Source organism: Mycteria americana, chromosome 17 (assembly GCF_035582795.1).
Source record: "Mycteria americana isolate JAX WOST 10 ecotype Jacksonville Zoo and Gardens chromosome 17, USCA_MyAme_1.0, whole genome shotgun sequence".
Taxonomy (NCBI): Eukaryota; Metazoa; Chordata; class Aves; order Ciconiiformes; family Ciconiidae; genus Mycteria; species Mycteria americana.
In genome coordinates, this window is record NC_134381.1 from 11010145 (window position 1) to 11031952 (window position 21808).

Below are 21808 nucleotides of genomic sequence, written 5' to 3' on the forward strand. Positions count from 1 at the left end.
AGTCATCAAGAGTCAATTACTGTTGAATGTATGCACTAAGTTCACACTAGGAGCTTCTCTGTATCTGATGTGTTGCTCTGTTTTTTCTGTAAAAAGACACGAGCCGTTCTTACTCTCATAAGTAATCCTGTATGGGGTTTTTTTTGTAAGTAACTTGGTCCTACCGAATAGGACCAAATTGGGAAATGCAGCTCAGTCTTTCTTTAATACATGCAAAACTACCAGCTAATATCAGTGAGGATTTTGCTGAATAAGCACTAACATAGCACGAAGAGCATTAGCACTGACGGGATTAAGCAGACGTTGAAAACAAGCCATATATAAAAGCACTGCAGACACAATTTTTCAGGAGCAGTTCTGTGTTTCAGCCACCAGCTCTAGAATCTATTCTAGCTTGGGCATGAGGGGAAATTGCCTATAGTGAAGACACGTGTGAAGAGATGCTAAAACATGTCTTTCATCTCTTGCTTCTGCAGATGTGGCCTTGGCTTGGAAGAGTCTTCAGAAAGCCAAAGCAGTGGTACGTGCGGTTCAGGGAACGCTTGCTGTCACATACCTTTATCGCTTTCTGTCAGCTACCTGTGCACCACCTCCACAGAGTTTTCTTTCATGGAAATAATGTAATTGAAAGCGATGTAAACATGCCATTTTGCTCGTTCTTTTGCAATGAACATATAACCTCTTTAATCGTTTGCTAAATGACAAAAAGAGGATAAGGAGAAAAGCAAGGAATCTTACCAAATTTCACAACACTCTTCGAAATTAATGACAAGAACAGATAAAGGTTTGCCTTGCTTGTGGTTGAAGCCCTGAGCAGAATAACAGCTGACACTCACTGAGCTGGGACATCCTCTGAATTCTCCCTGTCTTATTGTCCTCTTAGTAGGCAACATAATAATGTTTGTATCAGGCACAGCAGCTGCAATCATAACGGTGAAATTGCTTGGATGAATGCATAGTATTATCCAAAAGCATGCAGTGTTGCTTGCGCAGTCAAGGCCTGGCACTAGTATCACACTGTTGAAGTTGCTATGGGCTGGGGTTACTTCCAGCTTGGGCTGGTTTTAAAAACATCAGAGCAGCTCTGGTAAAAATCTGAGGCACACATACATGCAAAGTGTAAATAATGGAGAGAGGTGATTTCATCTCTTATCTTCCCAGACAATTGCATTCTTTCCAAGTGTAGGAAATACCACATGGAACATGCTCAGACATGCCAGTATTTACAGGGTAACTAGGAGCTGCAAAATTAATCAGAGAAGCAGTGTATGCCAGCAAAAGGCTACCACAGAAAAAAAACATATGTCTCCCTTCAAAAGAAAAATCTGCCTTTTCACAGCTACAAAGGATTGAAAACAAATTTTATCATCAAATGTGGAGTTGTGCCAAATCACAGGCAGCCAGAAGAAAGCTTTGGCATGAAAAAAGCTTTGGTGAGTTCTAAGTTACTGGGAAACTGCTGAGGCAGGGGGACTGCTTTGGTGCTGGTGGGAAGGGAATGTGACAAGAGATAGTGAAAGGCCTTCTTTATTGAGGAAAGTGTATATTTTCATCAGCTTTCTACTAATGCTCCCAGAAGAATATCACAATGCATGAGGAGTCACATCTTGCTGGAGAAAGCTCAGGTGAAAGATGCAGCATTAATACCCACCAGCTACAGCAAAGTAAAAGCTACTTGTGCTTGTCCTCTGAGGTTTTTTTCCTAGAGGTAACTGAGGTGATGTAAATACAGCATTTTGTTTGTTTACTTTTGCAGGAAATACATAATGTGTTTAAAATCAGCTCTAAAGGACAAAGTGGGATAAGAAAAAAGCAGGAATTTAACCAAATTCCAGAAGACCTTTAAAAACTAATGACAAGAACAGACTTCACTTGTTATTATTTTCACATCTGCTGGGTATTTGGTTTTGAGATGGCTTATTGGCTGGGAACAGTTTAAGCTGCCAGCCTTTAATATTTATGGCTGCTATTTCCTCCCTAAGCAGCAGGGCTTTGTACCATGCTCAAGGAGATGGCTCACTGCCTGGACCCCGGTCTCAGTAACAAGGATAGCAAGAGAGGTGTGTTGAGCTGATCTGTCAGAAGCTTTGCTGGAGCTTGTGGTTTTGCACGTGAATCTTTTTTCTTGCTCCCAAGCCATTTGAACAAGGGAAGGAAAGATGAGATGAATGTTTGTCACTGGGTTTAAATGACAGGGGCACGATGTGACCTGGTGGAGCACGCTTTAACACCATATACTACGGTACTCGGGTAGCTGAGACACAGGGTACTAAAGGTAGCATGGGTTTCTGCGCAAGCTAGTAACCAAATACTCAGTCTGCCCTGCAGACCTGGGTGGCATGGAGACAGTGTACACAGAGATTTTTACACCAAAGAACAAACTCTCACTTTTCCGTCCCAGAACTGCAATGCTGGCAGGCTCATTACCAAGTATGAACGAAATTGTAGCCAGGTGTCCAAAGGGCCAGATTTGGTTGGGGAATAGTCCCCAGTAAAATGAACTGGTTTAATTTAATAGTTAAGGAACCTCTTTGACATTTTGACATTGACATAATTTTGCTACACTGCAGGTGGTGAGAGGAACAGAGATGAAACAGCTTTGAATGAGAAAAAGAGCCATGAGATTCCTCCAGCCGGCAGGTAAAGAATAACCTTAATGTACAGCACTTGGTGGATGAAGAGGTGAAGGCACACATAAAGGGATTTAAAATTCTGGGATGCAGGACTTCAGAAAAAGTTTACCACCTTACTATTTATTAGAAAAAAAGAAAAAGTCACCAGACAATTTCACCCTCGGAAATGCTGTCCAACAAGCCAGTGGAACAGTCAATGCCCTGACATCAGTTCTCTGTGTTAGTCTGTCTGCCCATGCTTGTAATAACTCTTATCAGACCACAGTTCGCTTTGTACTTTCCCAATATTATCTTCATTTGCCAAACTGCTGGTAACTGGCAAAATGCTGATCCTGTGGAGACACTGCGATCACCATCGGAGCATGTTCTAGGAACTCAACTGTCATTCATATTAGCAGTCTATTGAATAATTTAATAATACACCCTACATATTCAGTCTTGTTTTTCTTTTTCTTAAGAAAGGGAAACTGTGCTGCTCTCTCCCCTGCTTGGTCACAGACCTGCTGCCTTGAGAGCCCTGCCATGAGCTCTGTCCCGTCCAGAATGACCCCTCTGTCCCCCAGGGGAGACTCACGCTCAGCACCTTGCAGCTCTGCCAGGAGGGAGGCTGCGGATGGCGAAGGCACAGCTGGGACATGGTCTCCTGCAAAGAGCCTGTACAAACTAAGAAGGGACAATTTCGGGGAGCAGGCAGATTCAAGAGGTCGCACAGTACAAAAGGAAAAATGTCCCTGCTCTCTGCATCACCCACCTCACTCCCCTGCAGGGAGCAGTCCGTTCTCAGCTGTCCCACATGGCAGCCGGAGCAACGCTCCCGTGCCCACGGCTGTCCTGCTTCCTACATACCACCTTTCATCAGCCAGCAGGCTCAGTGATCAGAAGCTGAAAGAGTTGTGGAAAAAATCACCCCAGAAGAAGTTAGAGCAACTCAAGAAGAGAATCCAGGAGCAGAAGCAAAAGCAGCAAGCAGCATCTCAGGAGCAGAAGTGCCTGATTTCTGCCTATGCTAAAGACCCACCGCAAAAAAGACCCCTGAAGAGAAAGGTGTGCAAAGTGGCATCTGCTCCTCCTGCTCCAGTTTACAGAGGTCAGTAGTAGCCTGGCATCTATGGAGAAAGGCTGAAACTGTGTATTACCGAGCAGTGCTTTGGCACAGCTGAATAACTAACCACACAGCTTCCACCCCACACTTTGGTTTATGTTGAGCAGCAACCATGTTCATGTGATAAATTCATTTACTTCTGCAGCCCTTGGGGGAGCTGTAAACCTCCCTGTGCTATACATATCAACCTGCTTACAGAGTTCACTCCTCCACTGGATTTACTCCCCAGCATGCATGGATTTATACATTTCTTTCCACAAAATAGTAAAGAATTTGCTGCAAATATATTATTTTCTCCCCTTTCCTCCCACATTCTTCCTTTGCGAGATATAAAGTATGAAATGGGAAATAGCACCACAGTAGTGTGGAGAGGCATCACAGGTATTTAAAGCAGGAATTGTGTAGTTCAGAGGCATTACAGGGGATTTAACAGTTCATTCAGTGGAACTAGTGTGGATCTGAAAGCAAATATTATTAGATTTCCTTATCCTGCTTTGCTGCTAAATTTGGGCCTGAAGTACCATTCATCTACAGCTGTCACTTTAGTGTGATTTAAGATCTCAGGTTGCTTGAGTAATGCATGGACTGGAGAGCAAGGACTACCTACGGCTAGCCCGGTTAGCCTGCCTGCTTGGCAATCTTTTCAGCCGACAGGGGATTACTGAGGGTATATTAGACTAGAGAAGACGAGCTGAAAAGCTGTACATAATAAATCTTATTGCTATAATAGCATTAGTGTTAATTCATTGGGCACTATGATCCCTGTCACACACCACCAGCTTCCATGGGCATTTCCCTTAGATTTGCTCCAAATCACCTTATACAATGATGTATGGAAGTGTTTTATGGTGCTCACCTTGGGTCTGTGGGAGCACACGTCCGTGCTGCCATCTCCCCCTTTCAGCTGAATCAGGCAGCGCTTTCTGCCATCGCTGCGCAGCGTTACCCCTCCTAATACCCAGAAGCCAAAGCCACAATCCCCGCTGAGCCTCTTTTGAACATTCGCAGGGGGAAGGCTAGTTTAGTTTGGTTTTAACCCAGATCATTTTACATAACTGAGTTAGGGAACTACCAGACACACAGTTCAACTTGCACAACAGAGGCAGCCTCTGAGGCTGAAGATTAACAGCTCCAGACACTTGGTTCAGATGCAGCTTGTTCCGTTTGTCTGACTGTACTCTACCATTGAAAAAAGTGTGTCACAGCTGCTTTGCCAGACATTACCTCTGTCAGATATCTGCAGTCTGGCCTAGGGAGCCTGCTTCTGTTTTTCACACATACAGGAGCTCAGTGCTATCGGACACCAGCATTTGCACCTCCTTGTAGCCTAACAGGTTTCAAATATCTGTTTGTCTAGGTTTTAGTGCTGTGAACCTGAGGTCTGCTCTCTCCTTGCCTGATGAAGAGCACAGAATACCGGGCAGAGAAGAATTTACCATCCCTGGACAAGGGAGGGATTATAAAAAAGCCCCCAAGATCCCAGGTTAGCAATGCCGTATCGTAAGTTTGTTACAGGCAACTCGCCCAAGCATGCAGTGTTTGTGTACTCTGCAGAGAAAGGTTAGTCTGGATCTCCAGAGAGATGCCAAGGGGAAAGGTGTCTTTCCCATTGCACCCACTGGGTGTGCCAGTTAGGTCAGGGCTGTTTGCACGGTACACTGCTGTACGGGTAGAGGGGGTCACGGACATAACCTCAGGGATCCGGGCCAATGCTTGCGTTACATAGCCAGTACCACAAAAAGCAAGGAGTCCTGCTTGTTCTGCGACCAGTGTCATTAGAGAGACTCCCGCTTTTGCGTCCCAAGTGAATGGGACTGGGTTTGGTTTGTTGGTGACAGCAGTCATGTCTGCAGTTTGATTTTAGCTGCATACTAATTCTTTTCTGTGGTTTTTTTCCTTCCCATTAAAGACCAAAGAGAGAGAAGCTCAACATGGAGAATTCAAACGCAAAGCCAGAGGCAGCCTTCACCCAAGTCCTCTGTTCTGCAGAGAGCAGGAACAGGTAAAGGTAAAGATGAAAATCATGAGAAGTTACACAAATTGATGGACAAAAGTACTGGAGGTCAGTGGCATCTGAGCACTCACCTGCCAAAATCTTTAGCTGGTTATTAAAATAATACCAAATCCTAGGATCCGCAGTCAAGGACCAGGGCCTAGTTATACCAAGCAGGTAACAAAGAAAACCACTGAGGGAACAGACAAAAAACAGCATTTGTTCAAGGAGGCGGAAGATGACCACAGGCAGCACAAGGACACAAGGCTTAATTGCTAGGTTAGCTGCTGGTGAATCATGCTGAGGCCCCTGGGATGGAGCATCAGACTGGCCACCTGATACCACTTTCTGTCACTGAAAAATAAGCCATACGTCCTAGGTGGGAAGAGCTGTCTGTCACCTCTTCAGCTCTGTGTTTCCTAATGAATTAAGAGTGCCACCAAAAGGCAGGGATTTCCTGGCCTGCAAAATAGGGACCGAATCAAAGTGGTGAAACGTCAGATGAATTATCCACAGCCTTACCACAAAGTCAACAGCAGGAACAGGAGTCCCAATCACTAGGTCTCAGTTTTCTTTGACTGGTATGTCTAGGTGAAGATTTTAATTACTGGAGTAATTTTACCCATTTAATGCTATTACTTTGCATTGGAAATAGTTGCATTCAGACTTTGTGGGGAACAAGAGAAACAGTGGAAGTGCTATGGGCGCTGCTCACTCAAAGCGGTTGTATTTTACACTAGCCAAGGTCCTAGATACGTAACCTGTGTGAAACAGAAAGAAAAAAATCCAAGCTATCTAATCCTGTGCAGATGAAATTATGAGCATAGTGGCATCATGTGCTCTGCTACCTAAGTACTATTTAAAATGCATGAAATATATAATAATTTCCTGCTCCCTCCTTTTTTTTTTGTTTTAATGGATTGTTTGAAAAATGGCTTGATCTTCCTCTGAGAGTGGGTCATAATAAGACCATGCCACATGAAGCATTCATCATTGTAACTGCCAGTGTCATGGTGTCTTTATTGGCTATTAGTTTCTGTCAGTGAAAGAGCCAAGGCAGGGCTACAAAGAGATGAATGAGGGGCAGGGGTCAGAGCCAGAGTACTCAGGAATTTGATGAATTATAAATTTGCTGTAGTTAACAAAAAATTAAGTCACAACAGCTATAAAATATTCATCTGTTCACAGGTAGAAAAAACCAGGAGAATATTTAAATAATAAAATTTCCTTCTGGCAAGTGCTTTCATCAGAAATGCAGGCTGCTCTTGAACTTTAGCATAATAGTTTCTGTAGTTAATAAATGCTGTGTAGATTAAAAAAAGATTTAATTGAAATCAGACAACATGGTGAAGCGAAGATTGTTAGATCTACATATTAAGTTGTCAGTTGCATTCAGAGGAACTAAGACAGCATAAAAAGAGATACATCCTGCATTTTTAATACTGCTAAACTAGAAAACAAAGTAATACGGCAAGGTGTTTCATTAAAAACACTGATGGATCTCAGCTGTCCCAAGTCCAACAAATTTTGGCAATTCCAGCCGTCGTTCCTGCTGTCAGACACCAAACTGCATAGATCTAGTGAATAATTCCTCTGAAGGCCTCCCAAGTAAGTCCACGTGATTATAGGAAGTGACTTCAGCCCCACGGAGAGTGAAGCTCTTCCTTGTCTGAAAAACTTCATTTCTCTTGTGACACAACCTAAACTGCACGATTAAGATGAGCCTCCAGAACACCTCAGAGCCTGCTGCAATTCTGCTGATGTAAGTGGCTGTGACTCTGTCAGCGGCGGTGGTACAGCACCCAGGGCTGTTTGAGAAGATGTTGCCTTACGGCTGTTGTTCACAAAGCAAAGGGGAATCTCAGGACAATCCCATTAACCGGTCAGTCTCTGCAAGTGCTTCGTGTCCAACAGATGATTCTCAGGGGTGCTGCAGACAGGCAGCTCAGCCCATAGGCAAGTTTACTGAACAGAAGCTAGAAAGGCCTGACTCAGTCAGGTGACTGAGTACTGAACCACATCTTCGAACTGAGGCTGATACTGACTTAAGAGTAAAATCTTTTATTTAAAAAAAAGCTTGAATATTTTCATCGGGGGAGAATTTGGTGGGGAGGATTTCCATGCAAAAACCAAATAAGTACCTGTTTAGTCACCTTCTGCGGGAGAAGTGTTTGCAATAAATACCTAGTTATGCCAGTGCAAGTATTGGCATGCTGTGAATGCAATCTGCAATTATGAAGTAAAACAGTGATAAATGTTGTCTATTATGTGACACGACCTATTAAGCAAGAATAATTTGTTTGTGCTGCATACTGTATCGTTTATTTTTGCATTATACATTGTCCCTGTATCATTCATTGATTCCTCCACACTGCATCCTGCTGATTCTCACCAGTTTAAAAATGAATTAGTTTACTCTAGTGAGTTTGAATTAATCACAAGGAAAATCATATTTTTGTTATCCCACTCCCTCCAGTTCTCAAATCTGCTGGTACCCGGTAAGTACCAGCTCTCTGCAGCTGCCATCATAGAAGGATGCTCTCAGGCGCTCTCAGGTTGGCGCCCTGACCTCCTCTTAGTGTTCTTGAGGATGCTGGCAGTCAATGGTTTCTGAGTAAAACTTGTAAGAACTGTGTCAACATGCTACAAGTGTTAAATTATATAAATGCTAATGGTAAAACCTTAGGAAATCACTGAACCTTCATGTGTTGCCCTCATCTGATTCATGAACCGGCTCTCTGTCAGTGAATAGACACTAGCAGACTGACAGCCTCCAAAGTTTGAGTTCTTTAAAAACGTTTTGTTATCAAAGTAGCATCAACTTTTTTTTTAAACTTCCTCTAACTGAAACCTTCTAGACCTCCCCACACCTTGAGTGTGATTCCTGGAAATGACCATTAAAAAGATTTATAATACAGTTACCATTTTCTTTCAAAGAACATATGAGGTTTTAATAATTAGATACAAATCCTCTGTTTCAGGTGCGAAGCTCCCTGCTGCTTCTGCATGGAGAGAAGGTCAGAAGTTAGCTAGAAAGTTGCTCGGTCCACCTCCTACATTTCCAAATCTGAGGAGCACAGCTGAAAAGCAGACCACAGCAAATACCTTTGGTACAGTTGCTTCTCTGCTACACCAGTCGTTTTGACACACAAACAAAAAAGTGGTTTATTAAAACTAGTTGAAACAAAAGGTTTCAAGGCCCTTCTGAGCACCTATCTTTAATGACTCTTGCAATAACTCACTTGTCAGGTTAACAACCACCCAGAACAATTACTAAAGCTGTTGTCCATGGTCAGCTGGCACAATGAATCCCTTGTGGTTTTGAAGAGACAATGCAAACGCACTGTATCCTTAAAATAGGATTTGTCTGGATCATGACACAGGTCATGTCTCCCTAGCAGAGAGACAGCATCAGCTCCATGTCCTGCACATACTAGCATACTCTGCTTTTTAGCTGGGTTGGTTTGCCAGACACAGCTGTAGAACTTCCCTGGGTCTACCAATAGCTGAGGCTGGCCAGCGAGTTCTCATTGTGCTACACTGACAAGCATAAGACATTTATGAGATAAAGGGTTTCACTGCCCATGTATATTAAATTCTATTGATACTGAAGGGCCACAAGCTACACATCATCTGTACAATTGGCCACTGCAACTTCAAATTTCACCCTTACAGATTTATCTTCTCCCAAGAACACTGCAGATTTTACAACGGATGTACAAGCCTGGGCTACACGTGCAAATAGTTCTCAGACCTACAGTAGGAAGCAGGTTTTGAGATGCACGATAGATATAGGAATTGATATATCTCTGAAGTAATAACACCATTGTTGTTTCCGAATGCTTTCCACAGAACCTGGTAGAAGATTTGTAGCATTGCCAGTGATGGAAAACAGCTCTAGAGAAAAGGGAAATGAACCTGGGGGGAAAAGCCCTGAATTTGAAAGCTGCATGGTTTCCCCCAGCAAGCCTGTTGAAAGGGGTGGCAATGCACCAACCAAGGATACAAAACAAATACTCAGGAACCTGCATTTGCAAAGCCAGTATCATGATGAACGCAGGCATACCAGGCTCCTAAAAGATACTGCGAAAGGAAAGGTGGAAGTTCTGCAGCAATACCTAGGGATTCATTCTCCTTCACCTGGACCTCGGGCCGTATCTCCCTCTGCCTTCAGTGGGGAAAAGATACGATCTTCATTAATGAAAGACAGAGCCAAGCCCAGTAGCTCAGAAAACTGCAGCAGAGGAAAAAGCACATCTCCTCAGAGACAGAAAGGCTCAAGCAGCCCTGCACAGAAAGGGTCTGAGAAAGAAAACCTTAAGCACCCTTCAAAGAGGAGGCTAAACATGAAAAAACCTCACCCCTACAGCCCTGAAGTTGTCCAGGAATTTATGTATCGAAAGAATGAAGAAAGAAAGAAAAAAACCCTAGAAGAGAAAAAGTCTTCAGTGCAGGCCATGGAGATGAGAAATAAGAGATTGCAAGAAGTATACAGGAAACAGAAAGAAGCTATTGGAAAGAAAACAAGTTTTGAGCAGATGTGCAAGCTCATCAGGGAAACAGCTTCTGCAAAAGAAAGTCCTCACTGTAAACCTGAGCAAGTAAGTCATAAAGGAGCAGCAAATTGAAAACCCTCCAATCTTGATCAGTACAGCACCATGTAGGAGATGAAACACTTCATACAAATGCTTTGAAGTGTCAGGGAGAAAAAGCTTAATCTGGAAAAATAGAGCAATTAACTTCTAATTATGGCAAGAACTGCTGGGATCATTAGTAAGGCTGGAACCCTTGACTTCAGGGCCAAAAGCCTGGAAGTCTCCATTGCTTGAGCTGAAAGAACAGGTTTGTGGTTTGGTGCATGCAATTTTCCAGTTACATGAACAAATTATTAAATGGAACAAAAGCCAAATATCACCCTCACGTTGCCTAGCTGTTTACTGCTTACACTAATGGTCGCTTCTGTTTCAGGAGCAAACCAGTGGCGGAATCCTGGAGAGGAGTTTCATGGCCTGGGTGGATAAAACATCCTGTACTCTATTAAGTAAAGATCACAGAGGCAGGTACTCAGACATAAAAAGCATCCTAGAAAGCCTCTTTCTCAGCACACACTGCAGCCTTTTCATAGTATTCTGTTGTAAACTATAAAAAATAGAGCAATGGACTAATGTACTATCATATCTGACCTTAAAATCAGCCTCACTGCACCCTAGTCCAGAGCAGATACAGAACCTGGGAGCATCTGGGAGTGCTTTTGAGCACGGAAGGAGACCAATGCTCTGGCTATCCAGGTTGAGGCAAACTTTTCAGCCTACTTTTATGCTTTATATTTTTTATGTTTTGTATTTTTAAAGAATAATTATTCCTTGCCAGCCCTAGGCTGATTCTTCTCCGCATGTCAGCAGTTCATGCTCCCATCCTTAATCTGTCGTTTGACAAATGTATCTATAGACAGGGAAATCTTTTTATTTTTCTTTTGTGAAGCACTTTTGCTGAGGATACTGGTCTGTGCAGAAACCTAGTTACTTTGTCTTTACAACCTGACATTTCTCCTTTTTGTTTAAACAGGAATCAACTTCTAGATACAGTTCAATCACCTAAAAACAGAGCAGCAATACCTTTTCCAGCACCACTGGAATCCGAATGCTGGTTTCTCAGTCCTCTGAAATGTGAAGACTTGAGGGACTGCTCTCCCCCAGCTCTGCATACAGCTCCTCTGAGCTTTTCCCTTCCTCAGAAAGATGCAAAACCTTACTGCAAGGATTCACCTTCTGGTCTTTCTCCATACAGAAGTAAACGGGATCAAGTGAAAGCTATACATAGCCTATCCAAGGAACTTGCAGAAAAGATTGAGATGGCAACTAAGAGACTGAATGAAGCAAGTAGGGTTAAAGACCCTGCTGACAAAGCATCAACAGAGACTACTTTGGACCTTTTCAATGAGTCTTCTTCTGTCCCAGAGCCTGAGACATCCAAGGATGAGGAAGACAGGACAATGACTATACAAATGCTTCTGGACACCCCAGATCCTGATCAGTTATGTGTGTCATCGGACAGGCGATTTCATGGACCGGGCAGGATTAGCCTTGCAGGTAGCACTGAGGGAACAACAGCCCTGGACAGACAGAAGGAAATACCCTCTCCTTTGTCCGGTGGGGGTGCTGTGAGAAAAGAATTACTATGGATCTCTCATAGCACAAGACAGAGGCATCTCAACACTGGGGAAGACCTGAGCAACACATGGCAAGGTACATCATGTTGGCAAAATGCAACAGTGAGGCTCAGATGCCATAGCCCAAGTCTTTCAAAGCTACAAAGCAGTGTTTAAGCCTGATCTCCCCTTGGCTATTGGAAGTGTTGTGTCTTGGAAAACCCCTGAGCAGTGGGTCTTCTAGGCTGTATCTATACTGTTCAGAGGGAACGGTCGCTGGAGCTTTGAGTGTTTGCAGGCTTGTTCTCTGCACAGCTCACAAATCTAACACCAAGAAGAGTCACAGGTGCCCTCAACAAGCAGCACAGGCAGCTGAGGGACCCTCTGGCAGCAGCAAGTACGAGCACCGCTCCATACGCTGTTCAGTATCTTTAGATCACTAGGGCAGAACCATGAAATTCCAGCAACCTCCTCAGATCAGGAGGTTGCCAGAATGTTAGTAGTGGGTGACTTTTCTTATATGTCTGTTTGGTTAGCACTGAAAAGTCTGTCAGTCCCCCTGGGAGAGGAGAGATGGGGCTGAAGTAGAGGCTATCACCTTAAGAAGTAATGATCTAATGTGGGTAATGATCTAATTACTTTCTTCTCCTCTCATTGCACCTGTGAAACTACATCTCTTAATTTTATCTGTAGCTTTGCCACTGATTTTGGACACATCATTTCACCTTCTGGTGCCTTGGCTTTCCCAGAAGAAAGGAATTATGAGCCTAACCCCTCATACTTAGAAATCTGTGGATAAGAAGGGCTATATGGAAGTTAAGTGCTCACACATAAGTAGGCAGAGAACAGATGCCAAAGCTTGGGCCATTTCATTTCTACAAAGAGCATATTTATTAAATGCCTTGTCTTTTTAAAAGGTTTTCCTGTGAATAAGAGCTCCGAGGTGGACACGAGCCTATTGCATGGAATGCCAATAACCAGCCCAACCTCTCCATCTCACAGATTCCTCGCCAGAAGGTAAACAAATTTGGGTATATTATTCTCTGCTAAATGCACCACACACACACGTAGTTAAAATAAATAGCACCAATTCAGCATGGAGCCAGACTGCTCTTCACTCCTTACCCAGCGAATTGCCAAGTAGGCAGATTTTGACACAAGATATACTGAAAGAGGAAACCACCTATTTGTAGAGAGCTGGAATATCAATAGCAACGGTTCAGCGGGGGTTTTTTGGAGAGATGGCTCTCCCCGACAGGAGTTTTGCCCTAGCTGCAACCTCCCAGCGGCGTGAGGAGACCGGGAGCAAGCCCTGCCCCGCCTGCCCGAGGGAGCTCTGCCTTTCCCCCGCCCTGCAGCAGGGGCAGCGCCGGGGCTGGGGCTGGGGCTGGGGCGAGCGGCTGCGGCCGCGGCGGCGGCGGCGTCGGGGCTGCCCGCCAGGTGGCGCCGCGAGGCCGCCGCCAGGGGGCGCCTGCAGCCGCCCTCGCCCCTCCGCGCCTGCGGAGCTGCTGGCTGCGCCCGCCGCCGCCCGCGGGAACGCGGGGCTCGGAGGCGGCGGGGGCCCCACGGCCGCCGGGTCGGAGCTCCGAGTTTGGAACGTGCACGTAGCCCGTGCCTCCCTCCCCACCCCGGTACAACAAACCCCTCGATGTTCTAAGGTACGGCATTGGCCGAGGAATAAGTTGATTGTGAGTCCCTGGTTAAATCTCCACTGATCGCCTTTTTGCAGGGGATTAAAGAGTGGTTTCGTCAACTGAGTACTATAAATTCATTTTTAGTAATTGTCTTCACTCACTTTGCTCCAAAAGTGGGCGGAAAATTCGGATTACTGCAGCTCTACAGGGTGTGTGTATATGGAGCAACACCTACTCACAAACATTAAGCTTCCTTGAACAGGACACATGTCAGAGCACGGCAATTATTATGGAAAATAGGTTTTGAAGCAGGAAGTTTAGAAAAAAGGATTACATTAACATAGGTTGTTTTCACTCAGCCTACATTAATTAAATGTTTAATGTAGATGGCAGTTGATAGAAAATGCTCTGCGTCTGGCCTGTGTCTTAGAGAGCAAAGACACGTTCGTGTAACTGCCCCAGGTGGGTCATCTCTGGTGCCAGGGAGGACCATGGAGGGACCTGTTAGCTCAGACGCAATCGCTAACGGCAAACCAGACCCTGCCCCTGTCCAGCCAGAGAAGGACAAAGCCGGAGTCCCCACAGGGGCCACACGTCTCTCTGCAGAGAGGTCTTCCCTTAGAGAATAAATCCCCTGAGCCCTAGAAGATTAAATGTGACCTGGAGAGGCATGACCAAAGAAAGGACATATGTGCAGCAAACTGGCCACCGCGTCCCCACCTTCCTGCTTGAAGGTGCTGGTGCTGCGGAATCCCTGCCCAGGCGGGGATGGCGTGGCTCTGCTTAACAGGCAGTTCACTGGCGCCTGGGACCGAGCTGGCGGTGCCAACCTACTTGCAGTTAAACCGCAGAAAGCTCTAGTGGGAAGAAGAGCCCTTTTTTTAGCTGAAGGCAGGATATAGGGCACAGCATTCTTTTTAAGAAGATTGTTTACAGCTTTACAGTGCAAAGTAAACAAGAGGAAAATGAAAATTGGAGAGATAAGTCCCAGACAGCTCAGCTTACCAAAGTTATGAACAGTAATTACTGGACTTACTGAGAGTTAAAACCCTGTTCTTTGTGCGCAACTACCACATTCACAAAGGTTGGGCTGATTTCTGCTCTGAGAGATCGGTTGCAAGGATTATGGAGCCGTTCTGTCACAGGAGATGGCAAATGTATAAAACATGAGCAGTCAGCGCTCAGAGCACGCAGTGAAGAGAGTCAGAGCTGCACATGCCCTGTGCCTTAGAGAGCACAGCCCGCCAGTCTGAAGAAAATGGTGGGGTCCATTACTCTTGTCTTGATGTGTGCGTGTTTATATGCGACTCTAATTCACAGTAATGGAAGGTAGGTGCAGAACCCCCAGGGGCCCCGAAGGGAATAGCCCCTCAGCTGTAATGGACAAGCATCAGACAAAGTAGAAACAAGACAGATTGCACTGATCTCCTGAACAGTGCAATTACTGAGAAAGCAAAGCGCCTGTGTGTTTGAGCAGCGGAGTCAGGCAAAGTCCTCAGAGCATCACAGAAAAAAACCCACCAATAAAACCTCTCAAATGATAAATCACAACCCTGTTGCACGTGCTGTTTCAAAAGATGAGGAGAGCTACTTGCAGATAAAATACCGGTGTATTTAGAGATTAGAAGTGGAAAGTGTTGCTATATGGTGAACGACTCCAGACTCCTCTCCCTTGTGGGCTGAGGGCTCCCTCTGATGCAGCAGTAGTGACAGTAAGGGATGACATAAAGGAAAGACCACCTCATGCCTAACTCTTTCTTAGCTACTGGTAAAGTAAATAATACAAAGGTTCAGAATAAAAGCCTGTCTTTGAATTGTCCTCAGCTTTCATTTGCATATGATCTAGGTTCTAATTTTGCACCTAGTCCTGAAGGCTGCATGCTCATGCACGGGAAGCAAAAGCGCATGAGAGTCCTTCTGTACACACCACTGGGCAGCACACCCAAGTAAGGACAGCATGAGGCTCCCATAATCAAGCCACTCCTGAAATTGGTCCAGCATCAACTGATTCACACGCCTGCTGAGGGCATACAGCTAAGATCTGATCAGACAGAAAGCCACATGCTGAAGGAACACCAGTGTGTTAAGGAGGTGACGGAGGAATGCACTTTCCATGGTCATAATTTCTCCTGCTCCAGACACATTTGCACTCTGAGTGCATGAACTCCGTATGGGGGAGCATTAGTAGGGAGTGAAGGAAGCCTGTCTCTTGACCTGCACACAAAACTTTACAGGACTCTGCTCACAGGCGGGGATAGTGCTGTGTTCTTAGCCCTTGGTAAGCCCATGCCTGAGTAGCTCATCACCAGCGTAGCTAGAGCTAGGCTAGAAAATGTGATAGTAAAAGCGGCTGAATTGGCTCTGTGCTCTGACTTCCACTGTTGCTACCAGTGATAATGAGTTATGAGTCCGCAGTTGGCTATAATAGATATTCTCTTCAAGAGTTCATCTAAACAAAGCCACCTGTTAAAAACTGACTGTTTGCCAGCCTCATTCACAGATATAAGATAGCCTGTGTTACAAAATCAGTGCTCCTGAACATGAGCTTATCCACAGCCAGTTTTGACGGCACAGTTTTGTGTTTACATGTTTAATTATAGCTGTGAAAACAGTGACTCATGTTCATGCAAGAAATCCTGCAGGTGCCTCTTTCCATAAGAAATGTTCCCATTTCATGCACGGTTGCTCTGCGGTCCGCAGGGGCGGCTGACGGAGATTTGTTGCTAATGCAAATGACTCACTGATGGGAATTCTCCAAACCGCAGAAAACGTGTATGCAATTTCATCCTTATTTTGATCCAGTTACCTATAGAAGTGGCTTTCTGTTACATTCTGCATCTCTTGAGAGTCAAAAAGATCATAAGACTTTTGCCATAAGTTCAGTGCACTGGGCAGCCTCCCGGGCCAGGGCAGAGCAAGCAGCCGCCAGGCAGAGGCCTGATGTCCTGAGCTGTTAGATCACAGCTCTGCCTCCTACTGCGGACTCAATAATGCTTTCTCTTTAGCCGGTGCAAATCCAAAGAGCCTCAATCTGGGAATTGTGATGGCTTATGCCTGCTGCAGAGCTGGTTGTGTCTGGAGGAGAGGGGTTGCTGGCCACTCCTGTGTAATCTCAGTATTTTCTGTGGCATCTGCATCGATTTCCACTGATGTTGGCAGTAGCCTTCCCAGGAAACAGGCAGGGTTGGATATGGACCTTCACATCAGTCTTTCCAAACAGAAGTAGGCATTTCTCAAGAGCCAAAACAGTGGCATTGACTAAAAAACTAACACAGACAAATGCAGAGACAATACTCAGCGCATTTTCCCAAGAAATATTAGAACTGCTTTTTAAGAAATGCCTGTTACCTCTTCTCTTTCTCTCTCATCCACCTTTGCTCCCACTTCCTGAAGACTACATCCAAGATGCGTTAGTGGAAGCTGTTCTAATCGTTTTAGCAGTTTCTGGGTCATGAAAAACAAAGAAAAGCTTATTAATGGGAAAAATGAAATGAGATTTCCCTAAGCTGATTGCCGATAAAAAAAAAATTTTTCCACGTTCATTTTTCTGTATAAAAAAGAAAACATCTGTCACCGTTTCAGTGTGTCTCAGTGTCCCTGCCTGTGTTTCAGCTGAGGCTTGATCAATAAATGCCCATTTTCACACCTTCCTTCCTAATCTTTTTAGTTAAGCTCAGATAGTTACAGATCAAAACAAAGTAAAACCAGTTAGCTGAGACCTTTGTCAGGACTGTGGGACCTGGTGCTGACATTGTTCTGAAATATTAAAGTATATATAGCAAATTTTAGCTGGGTCATAGCCATGCTCAGCGCATGTCCCAGAAACGCTGGAACAGAGATCAGTACTTTGTGTTTCTAAAAAGGTTTTAGAAAACTTTGCCAAGGTTTAGAGCTAGATTGTGCAACCCAGTCCTAACAATGGCACGGGTTGTACAATGCAGCCCTCATAAATTACGCTTCAAACTGCAAGGCTGTTGTTTCTGCTTTCCACCAGGTTGAAAAATATCCAGCTCTTTCAGAGCAGTATTTAGAGTAGGTAAAGACGAGCGTTGTTAGCTTTCCTGACAACATCAAGGCACAAGAAAGGGGATTTTGTACCTTGGCAGGTATGACTTTTCAGTGAGTCTTTTGTCTCTATTTAACAAAATTTAATAAACGATAGCTTTGTTAAAATGAAATAACCATTTTTTAGTTCAAAAGATTGCTCATACTCATGCACGATCTCAAAAACTCTGAGTGATTGTTGTTACCTTGACACAGTCCGCAGAGAGAACTCACAGCTCAGAGGAATCGCTACCGGTGTGAGACTATTTGCAAAGTTCAGAATCAAGAGGAAATTGCCCACCAGTCTCCCAGAGAGAGCCTGAGGACACCGGACAGCCTCAGGGTACAGCCCTCTGCCACTCTGAGCCCTGGAGCAGAGACTCACGACGGCTTTGAGCAGGACTTTGGTAAGGTGGCGTTTCCCAAAGTGTCAGAGCACGGTGGTTACTCAGTGCCCTCCCAAGGTACTTCTTACGCTATTGCAAAAGAATGAATAGTCCTTCATTGCAAGAGAATTCTTCCTAACGGTTCTGACTCGGACTGAAAAAACTTTTAGGGTGAGGGGGAATTTCCAATAGCTGGTTCACATTCCAGATTTCAAAGGTGAAGGAAGAACATAGGAAAAAACGTCCCCTCAACCTTTGTGTCCAATTTAACAGATACACCCCACTAAAAAATGCAATAGAAAGGCTTTGCCCTATCCACGCAGTGCTGTGCTGTCTCACAGGTGGGAATTCACCACAGCGTCACCTCACAGGTTGCTCCTGTGCTGAGTGACACCGCGACAGCTACAGACAGCTACAGACCAGAGCCATTTTCAGCATCTTGCAGCTTCATCTGAAGGTCTCAAGGAGCTTTGCAATTAATTCTTCATAATTACCACATTAGATAAGTGTGGGATATTATCCTACTTGTATAGCAAGAGACATCAAGGCATGGAACATTTACGGGGGTTAGCAAAGGATGCAGGCTGAATGGAGAGATCTGCTCAGGGATGCTGCAGGGCTGGCCAAGGCAAGGGTGGGGTGCAGGGCATCGCCACTTCTGCTCAGAACAAATGTTTGCATAGAAACAGGGGAAAGTTTGTGGCCGAAAGGGTTAAATGGCAAACAGTAGCATGCAGACCGCTCTGTCTGAAGAGATCTCTGCTTGCTTCCACCAAACAGTAGCAGATGGTGCATTGTTTTAAGGGCTTTTCCGAGACAAAAGGACAAGATCAGATAACCTTTCCTCAAAGAGGGTACTTACAAAAAGCCTTTGCTCTTATTAAGGATTCTTCATTGTTTTCCCCACAAAATTTTATATGTAATATTGGATTTTGAGGTGGTGGAGAAGCCAGCATTGTTTACTATGCTTCTCCCCACCCCCCAGGGACTAGGAGAGTATCTTACATGATTGGGCAGTAAGTCTGTTGTCTAAAGTGTTTACCATAAGCGAAAGCCATTGTATTTATTTAATATTAATAACTAAGGGCCCCAATTCTGAAAGCTATCTGGCAAAAAGACCCTGCCATCCACTGTTTACCACATGAACAATAGGACCTGCTGCCTGGTGTCTATGCCAGGAGAAACCTTTACCTTCTCTGAGCATTTGCAGGAGCAGACAGCGTTTGAGCCAGCTCAAGCCCAAGGTTTGACTGTAAGCCAGCAGTCCCGCTACGGGCCATGTTGCTGCAGATGAGGCACAGAACTGTCATTCTGAAGACAATGTGGTCTTGAAATATGGGTCACAAGTGGAGCTGTTCACCACTCTTATCAGGAAAAGGGCATTCAGCCGCAAGGCTGTATTGTCTGCTATAATGCATCACACCAGCAGTTGATGCTGTTCTCTTTCACAGAACACAGCAGTCACCGTGCACATGCAGCGTAACGATGTGTAATTACACAACTGCTGCAAAATAGAAATATTTACCTTTTAAAGATACATGCATCACCTAACTGCTAATTGCTATGCCAAAGACACGAAAAATTTTCTGTAGTAAACATACTTAGCAAAATAACAAATTTCATTTTCAAATGTAATAAAACACAGTATAAGAAGCAGATATTCACAAAATATTTGTAACTATTTACTGCCTGGAGTAAGACAGTGAACCTGTTCTGAACAGTTGAATTTTCTTTTTAAACATGGCCAATATAAAATCTAGAATTGCAAACACTATAAGCACATGCTGCGATGAAAACAAATCGTCTCCACAGCCATCACTGGAAAGTATTTCACATAGCTCTTATATGCATCTCTAATCAGTTTTGGCACAAAACCAAGGGAGCTGACGAGGAAGTGGTTTGCACCTTCTGCTTATCTCAGAGACACCACTACGTAAAATCTTTCCATCATTCCTGCCAGACCACCAGGTCTCTTCCACAGGGAGCTGAGGAGATGAGCTATACTTTCCCTGATACTGCAGCACACCCTCTGAATATAGCCCACAGTACCCAAGTTTCTGTATCGCTATTAAATACGGGAACTAGGTGATTTAAAAGAACATTCTGCCTGTGCCCCTTCCTACAGCCTTGCAACTGGGCTGTGAGCCAGAGTGGACTAAATGAGCCAGAAAGCTCATTTCATCAGGCCAGACTCTTAGTTTTTCCTTCTTTGTATTTGAGAGACAACAAGGTTCAAGCTGAAATTAATTGTTAAAAAAGTATTTTCTAAATGTTGAAGCTTAAGCATAGCTACTGGCTTAAAGTAATTGGCATTAGGAAAGCAAATGGCATTCTCTCCATTATTCTTAAAATGCAGAATTTTAGCCTGGATTACAGAGAAAATATATTCATACGTAACATCTTTCCCCTTAACTGCTGATTGACATATTTTCTCATATCACTAGAGGGAGCTGCCTTCTTGCTTGTAGCAGCGGGAGAAATGATTAAATTAGTGGAATCAGCAAAGAACTGTAACGGCATGGTTTCAGCTAATTGTCCTCTGATTGACAGTTTTGAGATAAGACAGCTCTTTGTGTTTTGCTTCAAAATCCTACACTGCCTTTTGTATTTTACAAAGCTTCTGCCTGATGAAGCTTCAGTGAGCTCCATCATCAGCCTCCAAACATCTCTAAGGTAGTCTGTGATGATGGCAGCATTGAAGCATAGCGTGCTTCTTGACTCGGTGACAGGCAACATGAGAATTGCTCTTGAGAATCACTCTCACTTCCTTTGAGACCAGTTTTCTCCCTCTGAACCAGTTTCTTTCCATACCTTCAGAGACTGTATTTGCACTGCTTATTAGCTGGCTGATAAATCATCCTATAGCCTGTGTGTGCACAAGAAGTCAGGACTTTGTCTCTCTCGGTGCTACTACTCCGTACTGTTACTTGTAAACTACCACTGCAAAGCATGGGGACACACGTGCGGATTTCTTGCTCTGTGCGGTCCAGCGTTGCTTTGCCATACAGGTTGGGGCTTTGGTATGCATCTTGCAATTGTAGTGGGTTGAGGGAATTTAGTATAATTGATGAGAAGGGACATTCCATGGAAACTCAGGGTTCTGGCTAGGTCCAGATTCAGGCCCAGCCCTCTCTTGCTAGCCTGCGGCAAGAGCTGCTCTGCTGCTCTGTATATGACATGCCGCACGTGGAAGGGTCAGCAGCAGGGTGAGGTATTGCCATGTGCTGCAACATCTGGCTGGAAGCTGAACTCTGGCCAACCCTCTGCACTAGAGGATTTAGCTATAAACACAAAATATGCAGAGGACAGGAGCAGCACAGGCCACATTAATCCCCTTGTTTAGCAAGCAGCTACTCTTCAGTGATAAATGGGATACCAAACGTATTTGTAGAGGAGAAAAGAAACTGATTCAGCAGGCGTGGAAATACAGATTCTCCAAGGTACTCAAGAATGCAGATGAGCCCATTGATTTTCCTCTGTAAACAAGTATAGCCTTCAAGTTTAGATTCTCTTGCTTAGGGATTGCTCTTGGCTCACAGGTCCTGCTGAAGGGCCAAACAGCCATCCTGTTTGCCTGTGCTGCATATCTCAGCTGTGACCAGGAGTTAGCAAACCTCTTTTCTATATCTTCATTTACCTGTCATCACTACAGCTCAATTCCTGCACCCTAACAAAGTACTGAAATGCCTGGGTGGTATTTCACCCATCCCTTCCCTTATGTGAAGAGCATCCTAAAATAATAAAGCAATTGAGCTAGCACAGTAATGTTGGAGAGGGGAAGGATTGCCCTGACCTGGGTATCAAATGGGTCAATTCCTTCTGGATCTGTTGCTCCATTCCACAGCAGCATTTCAGGACTCTTTACACC

At 44.5% G+C, this 21808-nt stretch overlaps 1 protein-coding gene across 1 annotated transcript in view; it reads left to right on the plus strand.

Moving 5' to 3' along the window:
• Positions 1–1233: 1233 nt before the first annotated feature.
• The window catches only part of CCDC187 (coiled-coil domain containing 187), a 37308-nt gene continuing 16733 nt past the window's right edge, over positions 1234–21808 (plus strand). Inside the window, exons 1-12 of the mRNA XM_075519567.1 lie at positions 1234–1433; positions 1557–1625; positions 2571–2640; positions 3092–3720; positions 5093–5218; positions 5645–5743; positions 8710–8838; positions 9581–10329; positions 10697–10788; positions 11294–11973; positions 12794–12893; positions 17771–17961. Of these exons, the coding sequence (XP_075375682.1) occupies positions 1589–1625; positions 2571–2640; positions 3092–3720; positions 5093–5218; positions 5645–5743; positions 8710–8838; positions 9581–10329; positions 10697–10788; positions 11294–11973; positions 12794–12893; positions 17771–17961 (2902 nt within the window). The 5' untranslated portion in view covers positions 1234–1433; positions 1557–1588. The remainder of the gene's footprint in view (positions 1434–1556; positions 1626–2570; positions 2641–3091; positions 3721–5092; positions 5219–5644; positions 5744–8709; positions 8839–9580; positions 10330–10696; positions 10789–11293; positions 11974–12793; positions 12894–17770; positions 17962–21808) is intronic.